Source organism: Brassica napus, unplaced genomic scaffold (genome assembly GCF_020379485.1).
Source record: "Brassica napus cultivar Da-Ae unplaced genomic scaffold, Da-Ae ScsIHWf_1320;HRSCAF=1886, whole genome shotgun sequence".
Taxonomy (NCBI): domain Eukaryota; kingdom Viridiplantae; phylum Streptophyta; class Magnoliopsida; order Brassicales; family Brassicaceae; genus Brassica; species Brassica napus.
In genome coordinates this window covers 40,760-54,372 of record NW_026014737.1, presented here as the reverse complement: position 1 = coordinate 54,372, position 13,613 = coordinate 40,760, and the positions used below count along the sequence as shown (strand labels likewise).

The 13,613-nt window shown below is 40.8% G+C and overlaps 1 protein-coding gene across 1 annotated transcript; it reads left to right on the top strand.

Annotated features, from left to right (window-relative positions):
- The first annotated feature begins 24 nt into the window (after positions 1-24).
- LOC125596913 lies at positions 25-12,948 on the top strand. The gene is made up of 2 exons (XM_048771915.1): positions 25-526; positions 963-12,948. Exon 2 carries the CDS (start codon positions 2,631-2,633, stop codon positions 3,708-3,710), a length of 1,080 nt encoding a protein of 359 aa, XP_048627872.1. The 5' UTR covers positions 25-526; positions 963-2,630; the 3' UTR covers positions 3,711-12,948.
- Positions 12,949-13,613: the final 665 nt, after the last annotated feature.

Here is a 13,613-nt window from a genome sequence, read left to right as displayed (position 1 = left end):
AAACCTCCTTTCTCCAAAACCTTGCCGTAGTAAAAAAATGTGTGGGATAATGTCTAATCATCCTATTCCGACATACTCAAACATACTCGTAGTTATATCTGATACGAACTCCAGCAAATAAATAAATTTCGACATGGACTTATATATAGATGAAGCTAAATATACACGGAAATGGCAAACCTAAGAGCACCATTAACGGGGTCTTTTAAGCCTGTCTCTTAGTGTTTTTAGAATTAAAAAAAAAAAAAATAGCAATTACCTGAAACTACGTCTCTTAATCAAGCAAAAGAAGAGACGTCTCTTCTCGCTCTCTCTATCGTGAAGAACGAAGAAAGAAGAAGAAGCCGTGGCAGGAGTAGGACTTTTCTGGTGTAATCTCTTCATCTTCTTTCCTCTGTAAATCCTTCCAGGTTATCATTTTCTCATCTTTTAGGGTTTAATTGATTTCTCTCCAATCTTCCGAATTCCTTAGAGCTTCTTTTCGAATTTGCAGATGTTGATGATTTCTACTCTCAATGCGATCCGGGTAAGTCTGGTTTAGCATTCAGGACAAGAAAGTTATAACGTCCCGATCCGCCCACGGCTAATGGGCCACCCACGCCCGCTCTCTCGGCCTGTGGGCCCATCCCATCTGACGGTCGGTCATTAATTTTCCAAGGCCCGAAATCATTGTTTACTGACCGTGCAATCACCACCCGACCTTTTCCCGTGCTTTGGCCTCACTCACACGCTATCGCGAATCACTTCCCGATAGGTCACCCATCCTTCCACTACTCCAGCTCAAGCACGCTTAACTCTGGAGTTTTTTCAGGATGTGCTCCGGAAAAGGTAAGTCAATTTTGGTGACATAAGTAGCCAAATCAATTATCTTAAACCTTTTCACATATCACAACTCGGGATGTTACAAAAGTTTTTGTCTTTTTTGTTTGAGAGATTTGATTTTTTTTTGTTTGTTTGTGTAGAGAAGGAGAATTTGTGTTTGTGTGGACATCCGAATGAATCGTGGGAAGTGAATCTACCAGCGGAGGAAGACGGTCGCGAAATCTCTGTGTTTCCGAAACGAAGACAGCCGCTCCCTCCTCCTTGTCTCAGCTTCGTTCGGTCATTCGCAGGTTTGCTTCCTTTACCTCAAGTACATAAAATCTATAGTTAGACAAAAGCATTATGGATTGTGTTGTTGCAAGTTTGTTAGCGATTTGGGTTTTACAAAGGAGAAAAAGTCATATATTAAAAGCATATGGTTGTGGGATTTGCAGATAGTGAAGTTGCTATCAAGTGTAGATGAATCAAAGACTGTAATCAATAGTAAGGATGATGAAGGATGGGCTCCTCTACATTCTGCTGCTAGCATCGGCAAGGGGGAGCTCGTTGAAATCTTATTGACTAGAGGTTTGTGTTGCAATCTTGTTAGCTTCCTTTAAATAAGTTTTGTGATCTTGTCTCACCAACTGTAGTTCGATAGATTTGTTGCATATAAGTTCTATGTTAAAGTTTGTTGTTCTTCTACTCATTAACGTTTGATGATGGATTTGTTTTTTTTTGTCTGTGTTCAGGTGCTGATGTGAGTGTCAAAAAACAATGGTGGTGGCACTGCTCTTCATTATGCTGCTAGCAAGGGATGGTTGGAAATCGCTCAGCTTTATTTTAAATCAGATGAACGTGTGCCTACTGAGTTGAAGAAAGCAATCATGCAAGCCCGAGGGGAGAAGAAGCTCACCCATTCCAAACTCGCTCAAGTACACTACTTCTCTCTTCACTCTGTCTCTTTTTTTTCTGAGTTTAATAGTATCCATTGGTCTTATATACTCTAAAACGAGAAATCATGCTCCTCCCTGATTCTTATATACTCAACTAAACTCTTGTAAGGTTGATGTAGTGTTGGATTTGCGATGTAAAGAGTTTGTATACTGATTTGATTTGCAATGTTAAATTTTTTGTTTTTAAGAAACCCTAAATAAGAAATTAGCATTGGAGTGAAAAATCAATGTGTCTCTTAACTAAAGTTTTTAATTACATTTAATTATTAAAATATTCATTAAGAGACTCAAATGGGTTTGTGGGTTAATGATGCTCTAAGGGCAACCCCATCGGCAAGTATTTTAAAGAAAAAATTGGCAAATTGGGCAAATCGCAAGTTTGATATTAGGGAGTTGGGACACCTCAAGTTTAAATTAGCAAATTGGGTAAATCGCCTTTTCGAGAAGTGTGAAATGTCGACAGAGGGCGCGCGTGGTTCTTGATATTACGACCGTGCCACCGCATATTTTTTTATTTAAAAAATCAAAAAAAGACTTAATAAAAACAAAAAAAAATTAAAAATTAGAAAAACAAAAACATCCCATCAAAATATACCAGAACCACCTCTAAACAGCTGCAATTGAGAACCAAACATAAGAAGATTCTCACATAAGAACCACCCTCGACTGAACCCAGATCGGCATGGTATCCCCGTCCAGCGTAACGCCCTCGAGGAGGGTGACTCGTAGTCAATCCGCTAGTGATAGAGAAGCAATTCCCAAGAAAATTCCCCGAGAAGGCAAAAGTAGAACTCGTTATGAAGGTATCTCCTTTCGCTAAGCTCCGCTGTGAAATTCTTTGGGAAAAGTTTTTAAAAATAAAGCGTTGGGTAAATGTCTGGATTTGGTCATTGTATTTCAGTAATGACCACGGAGTCAGAAGTAGACGAACCTGCATCAACCGACCAAGAAGAAGCTGCATCCACTGAACAAGACGAAGCTGCATCCACCGAGCCGGAATTTATTGTCACCACGCCGACTTTCCCGGAAAGACTGTTCGCACGTAATTGCTATCCTGCCAAACCTCGACTGAACATCTATTCAAAGGCGAGTATCATTGGATCGTTAGTGAAGTTGCTAAGAGGCTCCCCTGAAATGAATTGTCTGCTAGGAAGTCAGTTTAGAGCTCTGTTCCACTTACCTGTAGCGCGCTGCTCTAACTCTGCGAAACTTGTACATTCTCTCCTCAGCCGTCAGTTGGTTACGATGCGCCTATATGAGCTCTGGTTCTTGCTTGCAGACAAGCCACTACGCTTTTCTCTGCGTGAGTTCGGAGACATCACCGGACTGAAATGCGAGCCTGAAAGGGAAAAAGTAGGAAACGGGTCAGAATCTATCGATGCCACACCTGGACGTATGTGGAAAGAGTTGTTTGAAACTGAAGATGAAGACGTGACTGTACCAGATGTTCTTCGTATGCTTGAACAGCCTAGTCTTCCTGAGTGGAAGCGGTTGCCACTAGCTCTCATTGCGCTTGTAGATGGGCTCCTGGTTTGTGGTCACAAACTTCTTCGTGTGACGCCTGCTTACGTCGAGATGCTAGAAGACACCGGATCATTTCTTCAATATCCATGGGGGAGAGAGGCATTCGTCAGCACTCTGTCTAGATTGACACCACCTCAACCTTCTGATCCTTCTAAAATGGATAAATCCCTTTCGGTCATGCGCCTTCGTTTGAAACAGCAGTCAACAGCGCGTTATGGGTTCCCTCTGGCGCTGCAACTTTTTGCTTTTAAAGCTATCCCCTCATTGCTTGAGAAAATTTCCGAACCTAATAAAACCACTTCTTTCTTGCAAGAACCAGAAGGATGCGACTCAACAAATGCACTTCTGAATTTTGAAGACATACTTCTGGTGGAAACCCAAAGAGAGGTACAATGCTGTTGTCTATCTTATTTGCAAAACAGAAGTTAAGACGCTCAAACTTTGTGTACTTATGAATGTTTGTGTTCTTTGTTTGAGGTTATTGTTACGTATTCAATCCCAGATGAAGGTGGGGATCCAAAGTGGAAGAAAGAAATAATCGATCCCCGAATAGATAACTTAGTTCGTCGAATGCGGGAAGGGCACGAGTTCAAAGCAACAGACTTTAGAGGAGGTGATTCATCCCTTCCACCTCTGAAGGCAGCAGAAAAGGCTGAAGGTGTTGGTGTAAAAAAAAAGTGTCAAAAGCCGTTTAGGCGGTTTGGGAAAGCCTGTGATGAACCTGGAAGTTCGACTCAGGCGCCTGAGCGTCCTATTCGACCTCGTCGTGGGATATGTAAACAGGCTGAACCAGGGAACTTATCAGATAAGGAGCAAGAGCTCAAAGAGTGGATACGAGTTGAACTGAAAACCCAGTTGGGTAAATTGCGGAACGAGATTTTTGACTGGTTGCATCATGATAGGGGAGGCTCGTCCACGGTTCCGCAAAACACAGCAGCGGGTAAAACAAACAGAGACAACGGTCACGCTGACCCAACCGGCATGGAAGTTCCAAAGAAACGACGTCCGGTCAGTGGTGATGGTAATGATGAAGCTGAAATATTTGGGTCTGATAGTAAGAAACACAAGAAGAACAACGGCGATGGGTTTAGCGATGAGGAGACGATGAGAATGCATGATAATCATTGTGATGGTCGCACGCCAAATGCTCGCTTCTGGGAAAAGGTAATCAAACTGCTCCTACAATTTGTAATGATAAACAATGTCTGAATCCCGGTCTAACTTTTTTGAGGAAAATTCAACGTGTAGGTAGATTCAATGGCGGGCGAAGGCCCCTCTTTCTCGAAGTCGGCAAAGATTCCAGAAGCCGATGTTTCAACGCCTATTGGACCAGAAACTGTATCAAAGCCAGCTAAACCAACTCTCCCGGAACCGTTGCAGGTAAATAGATTATAACAATGAATTTATAGGCTCTAGATATATTATGTTTGCTGTTCAGCTTGGTTTGGCCAGGTATTCAGCGTAGATTATCAGTTGTTCGTTTTAGCTTGTGAGGTGTACAGGAATACTGATTTGTTTGGTCAGGTATTCAGGTTATTTAGTTAAGGTATTCATGTTAATTTATGAGGTGTACAGGAATACTGATTTGTTTGGTCTGGTATTCAGGTTAATTTAAGAGGTATTTTGCTTAAGTAGTCAGGTTTACAGATCTGTTTGATAGTTTTTAGGTGAGTTTCAGAGGTATTCATCTTAGTTAGTCAAGTGTTCAGTTAATTTTACCAGGTGTACAGATTATGTTGATTAGGTGTTCGGATTTTTTTATCAGGAGTTCAGTTGAGTTTGTCAGGTATACATCCAAGTTGTTAGGTGAACATATAAACTACATCAGAATCGAAGAATTTGAATGAGCTATATCTGAACGTTGTCAGGGCGAGGGGGGAGATGGGTCTCCAATATCAGGGCTAAATTTGTTAGCAGAAGAGGTTGAAAAGGGGACACGGAGTGACAATGTGTATAAAGATACACAGGAGAACACTTGTAGGATGCTTACCGTTTGGTCTCATCCTGAATCTTACGTCCTTCCGCCGGAGGAACAAGGTGGTAAAGCGTCACCGACAAATTCTGAAGATTACAAGACACCGCCAGAGGATGATCCGATGACTGAATCTCGCACACCAGACGTTGGGAATTCGAAGCTGAGTCGATATCTGACTAGGTCATTAAAAAAAGCAGAGCTAGGAGGGAAATGTATTCCAATAAGCTCAACCAAAAAAGATGACATCCCGACGAAGCGTATTCCGAGACGTTCAACAAAGATTGGAGGAGTGTACACCCCAGACAGGAGACTGAAGTAGCTTTTCCAAAGCTGCAGGAAACCCAAATATACGCCCTTAGCAGACTTGGAGATAGCGCAGTTTCAAGAGTTTCAGTCAATTCTCCGCGAGAATCCGGCACATTAAGTTGTTTGGATATACTGTATAAAATTCTTGGACTGTCAAATGTTTAATATTGACTTTTGGTTTGTTTTCAAATTTCAGGGAATTTGAAATTGTTATTGGGATCCATGTCTCAAATAAGTTCTTCCTGTCGTTGGCGAGGCCAACAAATTGGGTCAGTACCGAGGTATTCAAATCATCAGAACTTAATTTGGTTTATTCAAGTTACAACACGGATTTCAACCGATTTAATGTTCTAATGGTTTGTACATATTTTTCAGCACATTTCTGTGCTAATTGGTATGCTAGTAAGGCGACATGGACGCAATTACCTGAGTGGGAGGTGCAGATTTGTAGACTACTTCAGTATTGCGGGCATCATATCAAAGTTTGCAGAGTTCGAGAAGGCCTTAGATAAATTGGGATTCAACTGGGGAGGGCTTGTCAGTTACAGTTTCACCGGAAAAACGCGGCGTCGGAATGACAAGAAGGGGTTGTTGGTTGATGTGGACAGGGTGTACGCCCCAATGATGTGGGGAAAAGATCATTGGGTTGGTCTTGTGATTAACTTGACATGCAGACAAGTGGAGATTTTGGACTGCAACATTCCCCATAATGAGTCCGATAATGAGGTGAACAAGCACATGGCTTATCTTCTACGCGCATTGCCTCATGTCTTAGCTGCGTTTTCGCCTCCTTCCGATAGTAGTCATCCTGAAGAAGACCAAGCATTTTCATGGGTGCGTCCAGACAACATTTACTTCAACGAAAGGTCTGGTGACTGTGGACCATGCGCGGTCAAATTTCTGGAAATGCATGCAGCGGGATACTCCTATGAGGATATGGGGCAGATCGATGACAAAATGGTGGACATATTCCGTCAGAAATACGCGATGGATACCTATGAAGAATTTATTGGAAACGCAAAAGTTCAAAACGATGGTTGAAGACGTGTATACTGCCTGCTTCATTTCGTTTGTTAAACCGAATTGTTAAACGGTTATTGTATCTTTCCATTCATCCAGACACTATAATTCAAACAGATCAGTTTATCTTTGATGGTTTTACATCGTCTTTCTTATATAGTTAGGGTTTAGGGTTTAGGGTATAGGGTTTAGGGTTTAGGACTTAATAGGTTTCAGTCCAATTGGACAACTTTAAATTTTGGGCTCTCGTATACTGTAAATATCCGTATACCTTAAGTATTCGTATACTGTCAGTATTCGTATACCGTCAGTATTCGAATACCGTCAGTATTCGAATACCGTCATTTTTTGAATACCGTCAGTTTTTGTACACCGAGTCTTATGTTTTCATGATAACTGTATGAGTAAAGAAACGATAAACCGATGTTGGAGTTTGTCTCCTAGTTTTGATGGTATACGTCACTTTCCAAAATAACAGCTAATGTTATACTCGACAACGGAATTAGAACAATGCTTAATGTGGTAAATGCATTACAACAAATAATAATTACTGCCAACTGTCGAAGGGCGCAAAACTCGTGGCGCAACGAAAATCCCGGAGGAAAAGACCAACCTCTTTTATCCAGAAGCATCGGTTACACATGTCTTCTGTCTTGCTTAATTCCATGTGCCACAGATCCCAATCGAAATTCAACGTAGGTGAACAGGGGCAATTATAAAACAAAGGTCGATCTGTTGACATGAACATGAACTTCTTTGTTAAGAACCACTCGTTAACGACCGGCACCCACGGAACATCATCCATTCTAACAAGCCATCCAATTGTACCAACTGCTTCTCTCGTAAACCTAGCGAAGTATTCCTCATCATCCGAGTAGAGTTTGCGAGTCATTGCATAGGTATACAACCCTCGTTCGTATCTAGCATCCGCTGCTCTCTTCATCAAAGCAAGACTTTCTTCGTGGCGTTGTAGGGCGTAGAAATACTCAACACCCTTGATGTAAAGAGTACTTGGGTTTCCGACATTGTAGCATCTTTTCAACAACGTATTACGCAAGCCTGTCCACCAAGGGTATTTATACAGATCAAACGAAGAATAGACGTCAGACGTGTCTGCCAGCGCACGCATTGACTTACAAGTAGATCTGAGTCTATACAGATCTTGAAAGGAATTTTTTGCGACGCAGGAGACAATCAATTGTTGGATTTCGGAAGGGAGATCTAGAAAAGTCATCTCTGCCATTATAGCCAGATTGTGTTTTCAGCGTTGTGCTAATGATGTCCAAAATTCAGTTTTTATAGTGAGTGGACGGCGGCAAGCGAAGGGTTGTCTATTTACGATGGTCACGCCCGTATAAGTCATTATATTGAAGAGACGCATTGAACCTATACCGAGACAAACGAAATAATGAATTTTTTATTAACCCTTTAAACCATGATTTGACAGTGTTAGGTTTCAAATGTAGGTGGGACAATAAATTCTCGTATTAACCTCACACGTTTTCTCTACAAACCTGTCTATTAAATTTCTATAATCCCTCTCATACCAACCATAAAACAGACCACAAAAAACTCCAACAAGTGACCCTAATAGTATGGAAGCTCACGTACTCCCAAATCTTCCCCAGGAAATTGTGTGCAAAATCATTGAGCTTGTCGGAGAGGAATCATTTTACAATCTTGGCCCTTTTCTGCGGGCTGGAAAACGCGGTTACGCCCTCGCACACGAGCCCTCAGTCTTGAAGAAGTGCGATGTTAGTGAAATGGAGGAGGGGTTCGTCACATGTCAAATACGCCAAGGTTGTCAGTTCCGGGAGTTTCATCTCAAATGTGTTAGTGCTGGCAACAGAAAGGCAATCTACTATGAAGGTCTCCTTACAGCACCGAGCATAGGACTTGAGGAGAATATTAAAATATTAGAACCAAATGTCCCAATGCATGGACTCTCAACCCTAGCTGTCGCCATATTCAATGTTTGTCTTGGCAACGACAAGGAAGCGAGCAAAGTGTTTCAGCTGTTCGCAGCATATCACCATGACCTTCGATCGGATGATACTTGTGAAATGGGAGAATCCATAGAGAACCAATTGAAAGCCTTTGGAGCGGAAGACCTGAACTGCAACAAGTATGGAGAATCTTTCAAGTTCCCGGATGATGGCGTTATCAAGACACCCAGGTGCGTGTATGGCCATGATTACGCAGACAACTTAGAAGGTGATTGCAAAAACTGCAGGCTATTTTGGCTTTGCGTCAACATTGCAAACATCCTCTAGGACTTTATTTATGTTATCCTCGATGTTATCTGTTTTCTATCGTATACCTTAAGTATTCGTATACCTTAAGTATTCGTCAATGTTATCTGTTTTATCTCGTAGACCTAAAGTATTCGTCAATGTTATATGTTCTATCTCGTAGACCTAAAGTATTCGTCAATGTTATATGTTCTCTCTCTCGTATACCTAAAGTATTTGTCAATGTTATATGCTCTCTCTCGTATACCGTAAGTATTCGTATACCTTCAGTATACCGTCAGTATTCGTATACCGTCAGTATTCGAATACCTTCAGTATTCGTAGACCTTAAGTATTCGTATACCGTCAGTATTCGTATCCTAATTTTACCAATATTAAACATACATAAAAAGACAGCTTTAATAAACAGAAATCATATACTATATTATAAAATATAATGGGCTGTCCATGTCCAATGGGTATGTCCAAATTGTACGTAGTCCAAATTGTCCAAACCCAAAATAGAACCATAACATTTCACAAATGGTTTTAGCCCATCTAATTTGGACTTAATAGGTTTCAGTCCAATTTCACAACTTTAAATTTTGGGCCCATCTAAAGCCCATTAATGGAATTATTCGTATACCTTAAGTATTCGTATACCGTCCGTATTCGAATACTGAAGGTATTCGAATACCTTCAGTATTCGTAGACCTTAAGTATTCGAATACCTAGTATACCGTCCGTATTAGTATACCGTATTTGTATACCGTCGGTATTCGTATCCTAATTTTACCAATATTAAACATGCAATAAAAGACAGCAATAATAAACAGAAATCATAAACTATATTATAAATAAAATATAATAAAGAGTTCGAAAAAAAGAGAGTTCAAAATAATTACAAAAAAACACTAAAATTCAAAATATATAATAATATTAAAAGAGGAGGAGGTTCCTAGTCGGAGTCGGAGGTGCTGGAGTCGGTGCCGGAGCTGTCTGGGTAGTTGTCCATCCTGAACTGCCCAGAACCCAACGTGTCGCCGGTCCTGTCGGACGCGTCGTCATCCACGTCCGTCTCCATCTGCATCCACTCCCAGTATTCACCTTCTTCATCGTCCTTAAACCCCGACGCTCCTTCGCCGTCATATCCGTAACCCTCATCCTCCGGGTCACCTTTTTTCTCCGCCTTGCGAGCACGTTTGCTACTGCGGGGATCGGGGCTTGTGCGGCGCCGTTTGCGAGGGGTGGATGGGGGTGTTTCCTTTAATCCCTCCTCCACTTCCTCCGCCTCCTCGAACAGGGCCTCGACTGTGGCGAACTCATTAGTTTCCAGACCGTAGCGGATCTCTTCCTTCAATCCGGCCTTGGCCAACTCGATCAACTGCTGCTCGGTGCGTTCGCCGACTATAGGCAAACTGTAAAAGAATCGCTTGTATTTTGCGACGGTCATTTTGCCCTGGCTGATATCATAAACCATTTTTGGAATGAAAGAGGTTTGCAGAGAAAGAGGTTTGCAGAGAATATGTTTAGAAAGATGAAAAGATATTAAATGTCAACTGAGTAGTATATATATTACGAAAATAATTAATTAATTTTTTGGTAACAGACGCGGCGTTCCATTACTACTCTTCGGTTTAAACCATGCGAATTAAATCGTTGCGACTCCTCCGTAGAATTTAATCTCCGACTGATTTGACCATACGAAATAAAGTAGGAAACTTTATTGTCGCAGAAAGAGTTTACTTAAATTTATTTTCGTGTTAAAACCATAAGTGTACGCGTGTTCGTACACCAACGAAGAGAGAGATGAGAATACCCTAAGTTCATACATTAATTAGTACAAATATGTATAAAGAAGATGTCTTCTCCGTGTCAGAAAGTAGCCCTAATTTCAAACTACATTATGAAGCTTACGTAACCGAGGGGGTATAATGATGACTTCGTACACCTTAACCGAGAGTGTATAATGATGACTTTTGTACACATTATGAAACTAAATTAATTCAAATGGGTTTGCTTTTTAATTGGATATGGATAGGCCCATTTTGAGATAAACAGTTAAAATTTGATGGAAGAGTACAAATTAACCTTAACATAAACAGTACAAATTTGATAGAAGAGTACGAAAATTACATAATAGATCCGAGAAATGCTAAGATCAGCGATCCACCATAATTAATTGCTTAAGCTCTTTGATCTCCTCACGCATTTGCGCAAGTTCAAATTGCAGCTCACGGCGGAGCGACACCTCCTCAGCATACTGACTTCTCAAGCAATCCAGCTCTTCCTCGAGGGCAGTAAGGCAGTCATGACGGATGTGCAAACCATCGTTCTACAAGAAAATATATTAGATTTGTTAGCTAAAAACAATACCATTTCCGTTAACAATGGAGGCAAATTTAAGTATTGTGAACTCCAATGTTACCTTAAGATCTTTGCATACGTAATAGTTTCTTCCTCTGTCATCAGCTTCCACGGTGATAGCTCCACCGCAGATACACTTCGTTGGAATTTTGTAATTGGCATAGACACAATTGCTCACCCAGTCATACTCCCTTTTGTGATGTTTCATCTCTTTATAGTAAGGATCCGTCATTTTGTGGTACTGGTGAGTGTGGTGAAGAGAGATTGTTGAGTGTTGTGAAGAGAGATTGTTGGGTGTTCTGAATTATACTTAAATAGTGCAAGATTGTAACGGCTATATTTTACTTCAAAAGCATTTCTAACGGTAATATTGAGAGGGATATATTTATCATTTTTTTTTTCAAACGTTGTTATTGGTTCATAGAATTTTAGTAGAATCATAAAAAATGACACATTACAAAAAACCACATCAAGAGTTCATTACTCATCCGATTTATTACATTACAAAATAAAGAGTTACTTGAATATGATCACAAACCCAAGTAAAACTAATATAATAACCATTCCACCAACAAAGTATTTGAAGCCATTGGTTAACCTTGTTCTCTTTTCAGCTAACTCAGACACTACCTTCTCTAGCCTAACCAGTTTCTGCTCAGTCTCATTCTGGAGTTCCTTCAACTTGTTAAGTTGTGGGTCTTAGTCATTCAAAAAGGTTAGATATTCTACCTTTTCAGACAATTGAAGTGTGTGCGTATCCCTGGCTCTCATCTCCCCCATAACCGCATCATCCCACCATTTATGAACATGACAGTCTCCATCATTAACATTATCACACGTGTAGTATCTTCTACCTGGATCATTTACAGTGCGAGATGTTGCTAGCTTAGGCCGACCACCACAGTAGCATGTCTGCGGGAATCCAAATTCGACCTCGGGTTGCGGAGGGTACTGAACCGTCGAAGCATAATTGTAATTTAGATCAGATTGGTCCCGACAAATAAGATCTTCAACTTCACGGTCTTCTGTGTCGCTGGAGTCATGCCCATCATAGTCCTCTGATTCCGAAGGCTGGCTATAGCTATAATCAAGTCCCATCTTTAGTATAAAATTGAGAGTAAAGAGAGAATCACAAAAAATCTGAAATATAGACGACACAAGCACTCATACTTAAATAGATTGAGATTGTAACGGCTATATTATTATTGGATTACAATACAACGGCTACATTGTATTTAAATGTCTTTCTAACGGCTAGATTGGCTACACAGATATCGTACACCTCAAGTTGTAAACAAGTTACATCAAATCAAAAGTCATCAAATCTTCAACTATGTTTACCTCAAGTTGTAAACAAGTTGTAAACCATATTAAGGAATGACAATAAAACCATACATATCTAATAAATTCAAGAAGAAGCTCTGCGTAAAATATATCGCAAAATAGCATTATAGATGTGTTGTAAACCATATTAAATTTCCAAAAAACAAGAACTCTCTTGTCAACAATACATAAAATCTCCTCCATCCATAACCCGTCATTGTAGCGGTTCTTTACAAGACTTTTTGTTGTGACCTGAGATATGACATCGACTACATGTGTTTAGTTTTTTTCTTCTTCGGCCCCTCCTGAAAAAAACATAACAGCCTTTATTCAGAAAATATCCATGACTACAGTCAGATGAGATTAGGTCGTACCGGTATTTCTCCTGCAGAACGTTTACGCTTGGTCGGTGGACGTCCTGGTGGTCTCTTCGTCTTTGGTGGTAACATGATATGGTCACTAACCTCCGAATGTATGAAAATATCTTGCGGATCTGGAACCGGGAGTGTAACACCCTTTGTTGTTTCATTCCATGTCTTTTTTAGATAGGCGTCTGCAACGAACTCTGAGTGCTTCAAGTCCCGAAACATAGCCGCAGCAATGGCATGTCGACATGGTATTCAAACCTTCTGGAATTCAAGACATGTGCAAGACCTGGTTTCCAAATTAACAGAACTCCCGAAGCCGGTTGTTTTTAGAGTTACCTCAAATTCAAAAGCAGACAGAGGCATCACAGCGTACGCTCTTGCGTCTTCTAGATTGTCCTCCATCAACTCGTCAACAGCCGGGGGGATCTCACCACTCATTTTTGATATCTTTCGCTGTCTACTCACAAACCAACGACTAATCATGCGTCTGATGAACTCAAATCACGCCATTATCGGGGAATCGCGCGCAGGAACTAGTGCTTTGTTGAGAGACTCAGCTATATTCGAGCTCATTAGATTGTACCGCTCGCCCTCAAAGTGTGACCTTGTCCAATGCCTAGAATCGATCTTCTCAAGATAATCCCAACAGCGCTTATCTGTAAGTTTGATCTCCGCGTAAAGTCTCTTAAAGTGAGTTACCTTGAATACCTCTGCTGCCCTGCCAACCATTTGCTTCTGATTC

What these genes read in the sequence shown, in the direction of transcription:
- LOC125596913 (XM_048771915.1), top strand. Translation starts at nt 2,631, where the DNA reads ATGTCTGGATTTGGTCATTGTATTTCAGTAATGACCACGGAGTCAGAA.